This window comes from Oryzias melastigma, linkage group LG5, assembly GCF_002922805.2.
Source record: "Oryzias melastigma strain HK-1 linkage group LG5, ASM292280v2, whole genome shotgun sequence".
In the NCBI taxonomy this organism is placed as follows: domain Eukaryota; kingdom Metazoa; phylum Chordata; class Actinopteri; order Beloniformes; family Adrianichthyidae; genus Oryzias; species Oryzias melastigma.
The window spans coordinates 22,102,900-22,116,863 of NC_050516.1; the positions used below are offsets into that span (position 1 = coordinate 22,102,900).

Sequence of the window (13,964 nt, forward strand, 5' to 3'; positions counted from 1 at the left end):
TTTATTTTACTGTAACATAAAAACGACCAAGTGCATCACAGCAGACAAGACACGTGATGGCAGCAAAATAATGATCAAGCCATCATCAATCCAATGTGTGGAAACACTTTGAATTTTGAAGACGTGACCATATAGTGTCTTCAATGTTAATGTATTAATGTTCTAATAATGATTTTTTTGTATTATTTTGATGTAGATTAGCAACTTTATGAAACTAAGACATGAATGGATTTGATATTGATTCTTGAACTTTTTGTACACATATTTAATTTACACTTGATTATCTTAAATGCAAGGAATCTGGAAAACTTCAGCTGCACTGTCAGTTCCAGCTATTAATCTCTGAGTTACACTGTTTGACATTTTGGCTACTGGTGTCTACGGATGTAGATCAGTGAATTGGATCAATTAGATAATTCAAAACTGATTCAAATCATCAACCACAAATTATGATATGAATCGAACTGTTGTTAAAGTAAACCGTTACACTCCTAAGTTTCAGTGAAAAAGATTATAACAAAGTTAGAATTTTATTTTAATTTATTTTTTTGTTTTATGGATGATATATTTTGGTTAAGGTTTGTGTAAAAAGACAAATATGAAACCTTTTTTTAGTTATGTTCCCATATAATCCTGTTTATTGTCTTTATAATTGATAAATATAATCATCCTTATAATAGCTACACTTCATCGTGGTTATTTTTAGCAGAGGTTGCTCATGATATCATGATATGATGATGATGATGTTATAATATAAGTCTTAAGAGTTCTTTTATCTAAAATTGTCTGCAGGTTATTCACTCTAAAACACATTGGTTCCCACCATGTAAGTGCCATGTAAACTTTTTTAAAACAATAGCTTTTTAAAGACAAACATGTAATATAATAAGTTGTGGGTTTTAAAGATGATGTACACTATAAGTAAAATGTAATGACATAATATTCAAGTTTTAAGATGTGCCATTAAGTTTTTATTTTATTGGCGTAATTTCCCTTTCTAATCTACAATAATAAAGTCAAGACTTTGAGATCTCTTAATGGACTTTCTGAAATTTGGAGCCTGTTGTGGAAAATACCCTTCTCGTTTAACAGCAACCTCTCCTTTCTGCTCAAGCTCGATCCTTCAGGTCACCTTCTTCATCTTTCATTGCAGTTTATCCGGAAAAACATGACTCACATTTCATCCTACAGTGAACCTCCACGGAGGTTTCAATGCAGCCGAGCAGCCACAGTGCACCAACCTTTAATAAATATTTATCTCTTTGAGCCATGTCATCTCTATCCAGGTGCCTCAAGACTCCAACATAAAAAATACATAAATGTTAAAGTTGTAGAACCTGAATTCATTTAAGGGTTGATGTGACATTCATTACAGTGAAGAGCAATTAAAACTGTTTAGTGCAAAATGTTAATTATTTAGACTAATCAATGTCATTTGAATGAGTGAAGGTTGAGTTTTGCTCCTTTCCTGTAAACAGCAATAATCAGAGAGTGTTGAATGAAATCACAAAAAGGCGGAGATAAAAGAATCTGTTAATGTGTAACACAGTTTTTCACATTTCCTGGAAATGGTGGCTGCAGCGCGTAAGTGAAGTCTCATAAAAGCTGAGGAGTAATACTGAAGAGACTGAAATGTCAGATGACTTTTGGAAGACATGTAACTTCCTGACATTGTTTTAAAAAAATGTGTAATGGATCAGGCCTATCATCTGCACGATTTAGGCCTTAAAATAAATATATATTTTTAATTTATAACCATTTCTTTTGTAATTCAGTAGCAGAGCAGCATGAATGTAGACTCATTTAATCTTGATTTTTTTTTTTACAGCACTCATGAAAACAGGGTGTCCAACCATAGACTGTATATGTGTCCAACAAGTGTTTGATGTGCTGCACAACAAAGCAGTAAAATGTGACATCTAGTGGTTTCTGCAAGCTACTACAATTTACAGGTGAAATTGTATTATTATTAATTTTTTAGCCCTATTTGACAAATAAAAAATGAATTTCAATTACAGAGAAGACTTCTTCCTCTGCATTGCTGGAAATTGAGGGGTGGATTGATTTACTTAAAAATGTGTTTTAGTAATGTTTTTTTTTTAAATATGTTTTTCTTGTTTTTCATGTGACTTAAACAAACATGTTTTTTTTATCTTTACTTAGTGCAGTCCCTATTTCTCTCAGTTCAATCACATTGTTAGGAGTAACTCATTACAAAAGTATATTACAATAACATATTATTTATTGCACTAGGAAGACTATAGTAATGAACTTTCATCAACATTTTACTTCTAAAACCTGTATTACAATAGAATTACTGAGCGACATTTTTTTAGATTAAAATTTTACAAAGAAAATTAATTTTCTGCTTGTGCTCAGTCACTTTGAGGGATATGTTTCAATTTAAGCTGTACTATATTATCAAAAGTATTGGCTTACCCATCCAAATGATCAGAATCAGGTATCTTAATGTCTCGGTCTGGCCACAAGTGTATAAAATCAAGCATTCAGACATGCAGACTGTTATGTGAAGGAATGATCCACTCTCAGGAACTCAGTGAATTCCAGTGTGGAACTGTCATAGGATGCCACCTGTGCAGCAAATGCAGTGGTGAAATGTCCTCGCTCCTAAATATTCCACAGTCAGCTGTCCGGTCTATCATGACTAAATGGAAGAGTTTGGGAGCAATAGCATCTCAACCACCAAGTGGTAGACCACATCAACTAATGGAGAGGGGTCAGTGGATGCTGAAGTGCAAAGAGGTCACCAATTTTCTGCACAGTCAGTTGCTACAGCCGACCAGCTGCATCCAAGCCACATATCACCAAGTGCAATGCAATGCGTCAGATGCAGTGGTGTAAAGCACGCCGCCACTGGACTCACTTTCTCTGGAGTGATGAATCATGTTTTTCCATCTGGAAATCTGATGAACGAGTCTGGGTTTGGAGGTTGCAAGGAGAACGGTACATTTCGGATCGCATTGTGCCGAGTGTGAAATTAGGTGGAAGAGGAATGATGGTGTGGGCCTGTATTTTAGGAGTTCGGCTTGGTCCAAAAAACACCAAAAAATGTTGGACAATTCTATGCTCCCAACCTTGTAGGAACAGTTTGAAGTGGTCCCCTTCCTCTGCCACCATGAAGGTGCACCAGTGCACAAGGTAAGGTCCATAAAGACATGGAGGACAGAGTCTGGTGTGGATCAACTTGACTGATCTGCACAGAGTCCTGACCTGAACCCCATAGAACACATTTGGGATGAATTAAAGCACAGACTGAGAGCCAGACCTTGTCCACCAACATCAGTGGGTGACCTGAGAAATGTGCTTTTGGAAGAATGATAAAAAAATTCCTATAAACACTCTCCTTAAACTTGTGGGCAGCTTTCCCAGAAGAGTTGAAGCTGCAATAGCTGCAAAAGGTGGACTGACATCATATTGAACTCTAGATGGGATGACACTTCAGTTCATGTGAGTCGAGGCAGGTGAGCCAATACTTTTGGTAATAGTGTATTTCCCATCAGGTTTTACTTACTGACAACACTTTGATTTGATCATTTTTAATAATTGTCTCTATTTTGATTTAATATAGAATCAAAAACAGTATATCCAGTCAAATTAAGCTAGTTTAAGGAAAGAAAAATAAGTCTTTTGTCATGTTTTACACATTTCCAAACAATCTGTCTTACGAAATTAATCCCAGGGTATTTACAGATATTGCCAGTTAATCACTTACATCATCTAAGCTCTAAACAGGCTTGAATTGTTTGCCATTTTTGAATTAACAATTTTATTTAAATCAATTTGTACGTCATACGGCTCCTTATCTGAATGTAAAATGCAAGTGATAAACTTTTAAAAATATGTTTCACTTCAGCATTGGGTTGAAAACAACTTAAGGTAATAAAAGACATGCTGTATGTAATGCTTGGCAAGTTTGATATAGCAATTTCGTATGGTGAGGGGCTACTTTCTGAAAAACATTAAGCAGTAATATGTACTGTGGAACAGGTTAGAAGTAGCCTATCTTGCATAACTAGATATCTATGTGTTTTTTTCTTTCCATTACTTCCTGGAAACATCACAAGTGGTATCAGACCAGCTGCAGTCATCTGAACACCTTTTATGGGCAGTCATGTTGGGTTGGATCAGTTGAGTGACACCGTGTCTTATAAAAGTTGTAAAGAAATGTGTGACTAGGAATTTTAGAACTTCATTGATAAAAGAAAAATAACAATGCAACAATTTAACTATATGGCTTCAAATACCAACTTAGCAATAATAATAAACTGACTCATGAGATGATCAACTTTCATTAAAGTTTTTCCTCAATCACAACTTTGCAGAGGACTTTTTTTAATTGAAATTTAGTATTTAATGCTTAAAATATACAATATAACCCAGAAACTGCCACCTTTGGTCAAACCAAGACAAATATTAGACCTAGATGTAAGAGTAACGTGGAAAAAGGTAATAATTTTTGAAGGGAAGTTTACTTTATCATCAATGTATGGTTTAGTAGTAGTTGTAGCTATCCTTTTTATAAATTCAGATCTTCATTGTATGCCAATTGTCTGGAAAGTTACCAAGACATCTCAGTTCTTTATTTAAAAAGGATGATCTATAGTTTTAAAATGTCAGGAAGTCTCCAACACAGCTTTCGTGTTTTTTATTTATTTGAAATTATTATCAATTTTGACATCAATATTAATTTTGAACACATCACAACACATTGTAATGACGAAATTCTGTTTGTATTTGTTGAAAGTGGAGTTGAGAAGTCTATTTTTTAAAAATGCAAACGGGGTAAAGTAGACTGAAATCTATAAATATGTTTTTAAAAGGGGAAAAGGCAGTAATCCTTATAAAGTATTCGTTTCTCCTTGAGACAGACAAAAAGACGGAAGTTCTTTTTTTCTTTTCTTTTCTTTTTTTTACAAAGCTTGTTCTACTTCCTGTTAAACGTGGCTCTACTGCGCAACAAGGGAAAAAAACATTGAAAAAAAGGAGGGCAGAGAAACCGAAAACAAGTGTTATCAAATCATCGCCCTCTTCGGTGACAGCATTAAAAAGCAGTATCGTGATAGCAGGATGGAAAATCCCACCAGCTCCTTCATTTGCTGGAAGAAGGCAGGTGATACAGATCACAATGTGGGCGGAGCCTCCGCTTGAGTTGGCAGGTAGAGGTTGAAACCCGGCATTAAACACTCACCGTTCCTTCACGGGACAAACAAAAACCTTCAAGATTACGCCTTCCAAAGGGTATTTGTGGGGAGTCCGACGGATTTACAGGTGAGATTATAAATACAACAACCTAATCCTGTGGCTGAAGAACTTTTTGTCCTCTTTACTCGGTCTTCTTCTTCATTTTTTCAACACTCTGTTAAAGCTATTTTTGTCTTTACCTTTTGTGGAGTTTTCCAGTTCTTCTCTTCGTTTCCTTTTAAATGAGTACTTTGACATTGCTTTGCAGAATTTTGGTGTATTTGGTGGAAATATTTGTTGTTGTTTTTTTGTTCGAATTTATGTTAGAATACGGATGAAACAAGATCTGCAGGAATAATGTAATGAATCATTAACAATAACAGTATGACTCATCGGATGGTTGTTTTGTTGAGCATTTGTAAAGTTTAGGGCTTACATAAACTCACTTTTAAAAGTTTTCAATCTCAGATAAATATTATTACGTTAGACATTTAATATCTCATTTTAAAAGTTGCTTAAACCTAAAGTTAAGTGGTATTTTGCTTATGTCTTGCAAAAAAAAGTAAATACTTTTAAGGACTATTGTTTTTAACATGATCTTTTAGCATTTTTCTCATAATGGAGGACCAAAATACAGAAATTTAAGTGTTTCGAATTTCTATTAAACTCCTGCCGCTCTGCAGAATATATGTCTTAAAAAAGGACAAAAGTTGTTTTTAGCTTGGCTAAAAACGCCATAATCATAATTAAAAGACCACTGGGAGTACTTTTAAAATGGATCAAATTGTGATTTGAGTTGGACGTCAATGTTTGTCTCCTCTTTCACATCCTTTTCAGACCCAGTGATGGAAAACAGGTCAGAAAAAAACAAGCCTGCTCATGGCCAGCTGATCTCTGTTCCTCACAAGGACACAATTCGTCTCCTGGAGGTGTACGTCAAGCGGAGCATCAGCCTAAATGATGGCAAAGTGGAAGAAAAGCAGAATGAAAGAAAGGACAAATGGGTGACCATGTCCAGAAGGCCAAGACGATCCTCCAGTGATCCTTCCCATTACTTGGCTGACGAATCGTCGCTCAAGGAAGTTGATGTTTTTGTAGAGGACTGTTCTCCACCGAATGCGGCAGAAAGTCTTCCCGAACAGCCGGATAAATCGCTCAAGAAGACGAAGAAGGGCAAGAAGCAATCGTTTTGGAAAAATCTTCTAAGCTTTTTGTCTCCAAAGACCAACAATGACAAAGGAGATGAGCCGGATGGTCTGGCAGGGAACTCTAATGGTTCTGATTCTGTCATTACGTGCCTCAACACAACTTCAGTCAATCAGCAAAAGAAATCTCTGAGTAGAAAGTCTTTGAAGAGACGGTTCTCAAAAAAAAATCTTTCTTTTAAACATTCGAAGGACCCTGACATCACAGGAGTAGAAGGCAAGTGTGGAGGTAAATCATTCATTTATCTCATGTATCTAACAGTATGTTAGAAGCTCTGTTTCTATGCTGTTGCTTTACATAAATGCTGTTGCTTTTACTAACAAACGACTTCTTATTTACAGCTGTTGTCAGTGTTGAACCGACATACTCGTACTATGAAAAAGTCTCAGAGGAACTAGAAAAAATTGTGCACGAGGTCAAAGAGGAAACAGAAACTCTCTCGGATGGTGAGAAACGACTTCTTTACGCAGCGTTTAAAAATAGAACTGTTTGTGTAAAATCCCTCCTAATGTGGCAAATATGAACAGACGTTTGTACATTCTGCAAGTACTAAGAACTGTTTGCTTTTTGTTTCGATTCAGAGGAACTAATCAAAAGGATCACTGCTTTGACCATGGAGCACGGTGATGCCATAGATATCAAGGTACGTGTTTCCTTTTATTAAGAGGGTCTAAAGGTATGAATTGATTAAAAACTCAACCCCATTTTTGCAACCTTGGAGTATCTGCAGGGTAAGTTTATGATGACGTGTGGGATGCTTCAACGCAGAAACCTTTAAACACTACCATAAAGATTAGAAAAAGTCTAAACTCTGTAAATGATTTTACGCTTAAGAAACGCCTAAACTATAATTTAAATAACCTCTTTTGCAATTTCTCTGACCAGGAAGCTTTTCATAAAAATGCACTTATCTACTTTAAAGATCTGTGCTGAAAGCAAATGTGCATGTGAAGGGAAAGAAGCTTTCACAGTTAAATTTAGGATCATAAGTAGTAAAAGCCCAGCATCATATCATGTGACTGATGTAAAATTTGCTTTGTTAAAACACTTAAGTCCCACAACCAGATGGATTCAGAATAGTAGAGGGCCTGTACCATTATTATGTTCTGCCACCTGCACAAAATGTTATCTAAAATCTTTTTAGATTGCAATTCTGTTTCGTTTTTGATCCATTTTCATTTGCTTGTGCTATTTTAGACCTCAAGTTCACACAAGGTGTACCATGTGACTAGGGGTGTATGTTACAAGTATCTGAGTACTTGTATATTCACAATCTTTTTCCAAATATGAATATTTGTGATGTCCAAGATTGCCGATTTGCAATTTCCGTAAGTCTGATGGAGTGAAGTAAAAGTACACTTCAGGCTATGTAGTTTTTGCTCTAAAATACAGAATAATGTTGTATTTTAAGAACACAAACCAAACTGTGTGTGTGACCGGAAGTAAATAAACCTTTAAAGTAAAGTGTTGGTACTGCATCCCACCTTCAAAGTTTGAGAGTTTATTCTGTAGTTTAAAAAAGGGAGACTACAGTTTATATTATTGAAATAGGTTCTGAAAATAAAATTGGTTTTAAATATACAGTGGGGCAAAAAAGTATTTAGCCAGCCAGCAATTGCGCAAGTTCTCCCACTTAAAAAGGTGAGAGAGGCCTGTGATTTTCATCATAGATATACCTCAACTATTAGAGACAAAATGAGAAAAAAAAATCCAGAAAATTACATTGTCGGTTTTTTTAAAGAATGTATTTGTAAATTATGGCAGAAAATGAGTATTTGGTTTCCTACAAACAAGAAAGATTCCTGCATCTCACAGACCTGTAACCTCTTCTGTAATAGGACCCTCTGTCCTCCACTCGTTAACTGTAGTAATGGCACCTGTTTGAACTCGTTATCTAAATAAAAAACACCTGTCCACAATCTGTCACACTCCAATCTCCACTACGGCCAAACCCAAAGGACACCAGAAACAAAATTTACAGTATATATTAAAAGAGATTTGAATAGAAAATTTGAATTAAAAAACATAATGAATATGAATTTAGGAATATTGTGAAAATCTTGGCATCAATTTCCTTTTAAACATAAAAAAAGTATATTTATAAGACAAATCTATTGCAAACAATGTCAGTTTGGGTGAAAAGGCTGTGAATTTTTTTTAGCTGTTTCAGTAAACTTCATTGACGTGTTATTCTTCATTTACTATCTTCGTGTCATCTGTCTACTGGAACTGTTGTCGGCTAAATTGTAACCCTCTCAGCATAGGCGTTGCAGATTTGCAACAGCTAAATGCTAACTAGCTATTTACTATGATAATTTTCCCCAAATATAACTTTTTTCTGTTACTAAAAGTTAATCTGGCCCTGACAGGGCTAAAAATGGGAAAAACTGGAGAACATTTTCAGGATTTGTTCTAAAATGATCTAAAGCAAAAGGGACTTAAATACATTTTTGTTTACTGTTGAAGTTAACCAGGAAGTTAACAGAAAAATTTTAAGTATGACAAAAATAGTTTCTTTTTCAAATTCTTTGTTTTTATCTGTTATCTTATGGTCATCTCCTGCTCTAAATAAAAGGCATAAACAATGGTGATAAAAAGCAAATTATTTTAATTTAATTCATAAAAAGACGAACATATAGCAACCGTTCAAACATAAGATAAAAAATGGTAGAAATCGTTGTTTGACCGTTCTGCTCTCCTCCTCTCTTCCAGATGAAAAGTAATCCCATCCTAAACAGCTTCTTTGGGCAGATGACATACTCCTCCTTCCAGAAGCTGGTGGATGCATATGTGGAGAAACGAGTGACACCAGTCACCAATCCTCCCACCGTTCCTCCCACTGCACCTGAGCTGGTCAAACTGGCCTTCACTCTCGACTTCACTGCCAGGATAGCTGGACTCTCGAAACAGAATGTGGGCCATATAACATGCCTCGGGAAGAACTATCTGCAGCATCGATTTGAATACAAACAGGTGAGAGGCAACATTGGAGCAGCTTTCCAAGGAAGACAGCTAAAACATTTCAAAACAGATTTGAAAAATGATATGCAGGTTTTCTCTTGAATTTGTCAGATTTGATCAGTTTGACATGGGTATGATTCATCTTCCAGGCATGTTCGGATCATCCGTGGTCTGACAGCGAGCAAGAGGAGGCAACTACGTGAAACATTTAAACCGATGATGGACCAACGTCAACAGCTCCCAACTTCCTCAACCTAATTTAATCTAACACGCAGAGTGTCTAATCAGATACAAAAACATTGGAGCTTTTATCTGAATTGTAATCTCCTGTGACCTAAAAAATGTGAGCGAGTTTGATAAGTTTCTGTAAGGTATGTGAAGGATCTACTCAGAGTGAGATCTCAGTTTGCACACTTTGTAATCTAATGATAAAGCACAGGACTGTGAGAAGGCAGTAGCCCTACAAATATGTTCCTTTTTCATATTAATTGTTGATGTACAAGAAGAAATGGTGCAATATTTTTATTTGTATATAAGCCAAAAAACGTTTTAAAATTGTATGTCATTGAGTGTTTATGAATGCAGGCATTCATATTTTCTATTGAAAAGATGTCACATTTTTATTGTTGTCTAAATAAAAAAAGCTTTCTTTTCACATGACTATGAAATTACTTTTTGAAGCTGTGCAAGACTAATATTTAATTTAAGGAAAAACTTGAATACAAGTTAAATAATTTTTTTGTCTTTGTTACCAACGATCCATTATGTGGAACTTGTCCTAATCCTGCCCAATAATTAAACTAATCACTACCAAAAATATAACAGAAAATATTGGATAGTTGATTGTACCCATCAGTTTTGTAGATTTTGTAATAGTACAGCTTACTTCAAGACACAATTATATTAACTTACTGAAATCATGATGGTGAGGCGGCGGCTTGTAGATTCTTTCATAAATGAGGGACTACGTGTTAATGGACATGCACCCACACGTTCTACGGATATTAGTGACATGAACAGAGAGATACTTGAACACAACCTGGAGCCACACCCTGGATTTGTTCAAATATTTGAAGTATTAAATAATGAAAGGAGGAGCAATCAAACAAAGCTGGTTGAAAGTTATAGAAAAGTAGGGCATGAGACAGATGCCCTACTTTTCTACAAGAGTATTAGTAACTCTGGTAGGCATACCAGGACACAAGGAAGCTCTACTGTCACAGCCTACAGACAATATCAATTCTTAGCTATTTTTGTGTGTTTTTTATGAATTTGTCAGAACTTTTCGTATAGATAAAAATGCCAAATGTCACACTATGGGTCATGGATGAAAAAAACAGAACAGTACACTTTACCCAAACTATGAAACAGTTTTCACTAAACCTTTCACAGCTTTAAACATCAGTAACTTTTCAGAAAATAATACAAAAATATCCCTTACCAAATATTTATCTTTACATAAATTAGGGTTCCAGCTCATGAAACCCACAAAACAGGATTTCAGAGAATTAGAATACTTTGGAGAAATCACCGTTTACTTCTCAGCTTTTTGCAAAAGATGAAGACATGAAGTCTTTGTTTGAAGTCTCAAACATTCTGCAGCTAGACTGTTGTAGTGATTTTAGATTGAAGAAAACAGAATTTAACAACACCAGTGCAAGACATTGAACCAAATCATGACTGGAGATTTCACTGTGGATCTACAAGAGGTGGGGTTCTAGTCCTCACAAGTCTTCCTCCAAACCTTTGGTCCTTGATTCTCAAATGAAAGACATTTTACTTTCGTGAGAAAACAAGACCTTTGGATCACTGGCCAACAGTCCAGTCCTCCTTCTCCTTGGTTCTGTTGAGACATTTCCTCCGTTGGTCCAGGCTCAGATGTGTCTTGACCTGACAGTTGTAGCTGTTCCTCCACCTCATTCTACAAGTTCTTGCCATATTGGACAAAATTAAGACTATTAAGCCAAACTAAACCAATTTTATATCTAGGGAATCTGTGCAGGTGCTTTGAGTTTAGATGATTAGTTGGTGAAACTTGATTGAAAACATTCATTTCCCAAAAAATGTTGGCAGAATTCTCCCAGTATTCTAATTTTCTGAAATCCCGTTTTTAAAGGTTTCATGAGCTGGAGCCACAATTTATGAAAGAAATAAACAAAAATATTTGAAATTTTTTCTATCAATGTATGATTTTTTTGTTTGAAATTGTGGAAATTAATTCTCTTTTACGTGATATTGTGTATGAAAGCATCCGTAATTATGAAATAATTATTTTTGCTAAAGTTATTAGATGGCTAAGTTAGTGGAAAATCTGCTCGGACCAGTTTCATTATTTAATGTCACATGACACTTTACTAGCACCATCACCACTGTTATTATGTAAGCTTAGCTAGCTGGTGAACAGACCAACCACACACAATTTTGGTTGCCCAATGTCTGCTTGCAGTAAAATATTTCAAAACAAAACCTCAGACACTTTATTTTAGTAACACACGTGAGTCCTGTTAGAATTATTCCCTCTCATAGTCAAACTACTAAAAATGTTGAACAGATGAAGGGACAAAAATATATTCTGTGTAAACGTTTTACATTTTTTATTGCTTTTTGTGTACAGAAAAGGCAGATTAATCAAAGAGTCCAAAGCCCATATCTTCGTCTGACTCTTCTGATTCTTCTTTCTTCTCTTCCTTTTTTTCTTCAGCTAAAATAAAAATGAAAAACAGTTGGTCTGAGTGCGAACAGAGAATGCCAATGACTGTAAGCATATAACAGCTCAACAAATAGTACAACTATTAATATTCATCACTATATGTATACAAGTTGCCCAAAAAAGCTAAGATAAGTAAAAGTATTTTTCTTTATTAGCTTCTGTCGGGATTTATAACTAAATACACACCTGCAGCAGGTGCAGCCCCAGCTCCAGCCGCTCCAGCAGCAGCAGCTGCAGGAGCGGCTACAGCACCACCTGCTGGTACAGAGGCCAACTTGGAGAGGCCTGGAAAGAGAAAAGTGGCTTTTACATCAATGTTCAAACAAGATACAATACATGGAGCTGGAGGAACTTGTTTTTTGTGCTCACTAGTACAAATAATTTGGAAAATTTGAAGAATAACATTGAACATTTTAATAATTTTAAATTAAAACCTTAAAGAAATTAACATTTTTAAAATAAAAAATGAAATAAAAAAAATGTTTACTTAGACAAAATAGTAAAAAAAAAAAAAAGGATTTTAAAAAATGTAAATGATCTGGAATCGGCAGTGTGAGGTCCACATTTTTAACTGTTTACCTCTTTAAAACAGCTGTAAGTGATCTGCAACAACCAGTTCTATCTGTATGAGGTCAAATCAAGATTAGCTTTAAGTTAATGAAAAACCAGATTGTACATTTAAAAAATACAGACACTGTCAATTTTGAGAATTTTTTTAAAATTAGCAGTTTTAAACTCAAAAGTACACATTGCAAACTTCCCAATTACTTAACATTTTAAACAGAACTTAACGGTTGCATTTTTTTAACTTGCAAAAATGTGTTTAAATAATGTAATATTGAAACTTGAACAAAAAATAAACTAAAATTTTTGCCTAATAAAAAATGCTGTCGTGTTTGTTTTTAGCAACACCTACTGTTTTGTATTTTCAACTTGTGTTTTTTATTCCTCTCCTTCACTTATAGTCCTGAATTTGAAGTTTTAATTCAGATTTTTTGCTTTCACTCCTGACCCTTGTTTTACCTGGCAGTGAGACTTTGAGCTCACTTTCTACTGGGACATGATTGCCATTGGATAAAAGAGGTTGTGGTGATGTAATTTCCACTTCTGAAAGGCATCTGTTTATGGCGCCGCCCGTATCACCCTTCTTATTAAATACTAGTTTTCCAAATTTTTGTCTATTTTTGAAAAATACAATCTTGCTTTTCATTCACTTCAAGCTGATCTTAATCGGATCCTATCCATGTGGCTCCAGATGTTAATTAGATATGAAGGCCATGTGCCTGACATGCATTTGTTCACATGGAAACTAAAATGAACCCACAAAGCATCACTGCAGGCACACAGGAAACATTTAACTACAGAGATGAACGAGATGAACAGCCTTTACCTGAGTTCACCACTTGATTGATGTCCTTCCCATTCAGCTCACCAATAACCTGTTGTAAGAAAGAGTTCATCAAAGAGCGTTTAAAATCAAACGCTACAATCCACTGGATATTAAAATAAGTTGCATACCTTGTTCAAGCGCTCATCATCGGCCTCAATTCCCACACTGCCCAAAATGTCCTTGATGTCCTTTGCAGTGGGGCTGGTGTTTCCACCGAGCGCAGCAAGGAGGTAAGCGGCCACGTAACGCATTCTGTATAAAAAATAATACATATATAAAAAATTATTTTATATCTAAAAAATAATGATATTATAGTTGAGTTAACAAGTCTGGACTAACTGTATTCTTAAATGTGATAACCATGTAATACCATGTTATTCAAACAATCTAAAAAGACTCAATGTGTTTGCTATACAAAAAAGCAGCCTGAATAGAAAACACATTTTGAGGAAACCGAGGTGAAGTTAGTTGGATATTGGATATTCGACAGACATT

At 35.2% G+C, this 13,964-nt stretch overlaps 2 protein-coding genes across 2 annotated transcripts; one reads left to right on the forward strand and one right to left on the reverse strand.

Moving 5' to 3' along the window:
* Nucleotides 1–4,839: 4,839 nt before the first annotated feature.
* On the forward strand, nt 4,840–9,990 carry LOC112145063. The gene is made up of 6 exons (XM_024270063.2): nt 4,840–5,289; nt 6,040–6,636; nt 6,750–6,854; nt 6,990–7,051; nt 9,121–9,381; nt 9,519–9,990. Exons 2-6 carry the CDS (start codon nt 6,048–6,050, stop codon nt 9,570–9,572), a joined length of 1,071 nt encoding a protein of 356 aa, XP_024125831.1. The 5' UTR covers nt 4,840–5,289; nt 6,040–6,047; the 3' UTR covers nt 9,573–9,990.
* A 1,949-nt stretch (nt 9,991–11,939) lies between these two features.
* rplp2 (ribosomal protein, large P2) lies at nt 11,940–13,721 on the reverse strand (the record flags this gene model as incomplete). Its single annotated transcript, XM_024270061.2, is given in 4 exon segments — nt 11,940–12,070; nt 12,266–12,364; nt 13,470–13,518; nt 13,598–13,721. Coding segments are annotated over 4 exon segments (348 nt in total). The 3' UTR covers nt 11,940–11,993.
* Between the last annotated feature and the right edge of the window lie 243 nt (nt 13,722–13,964).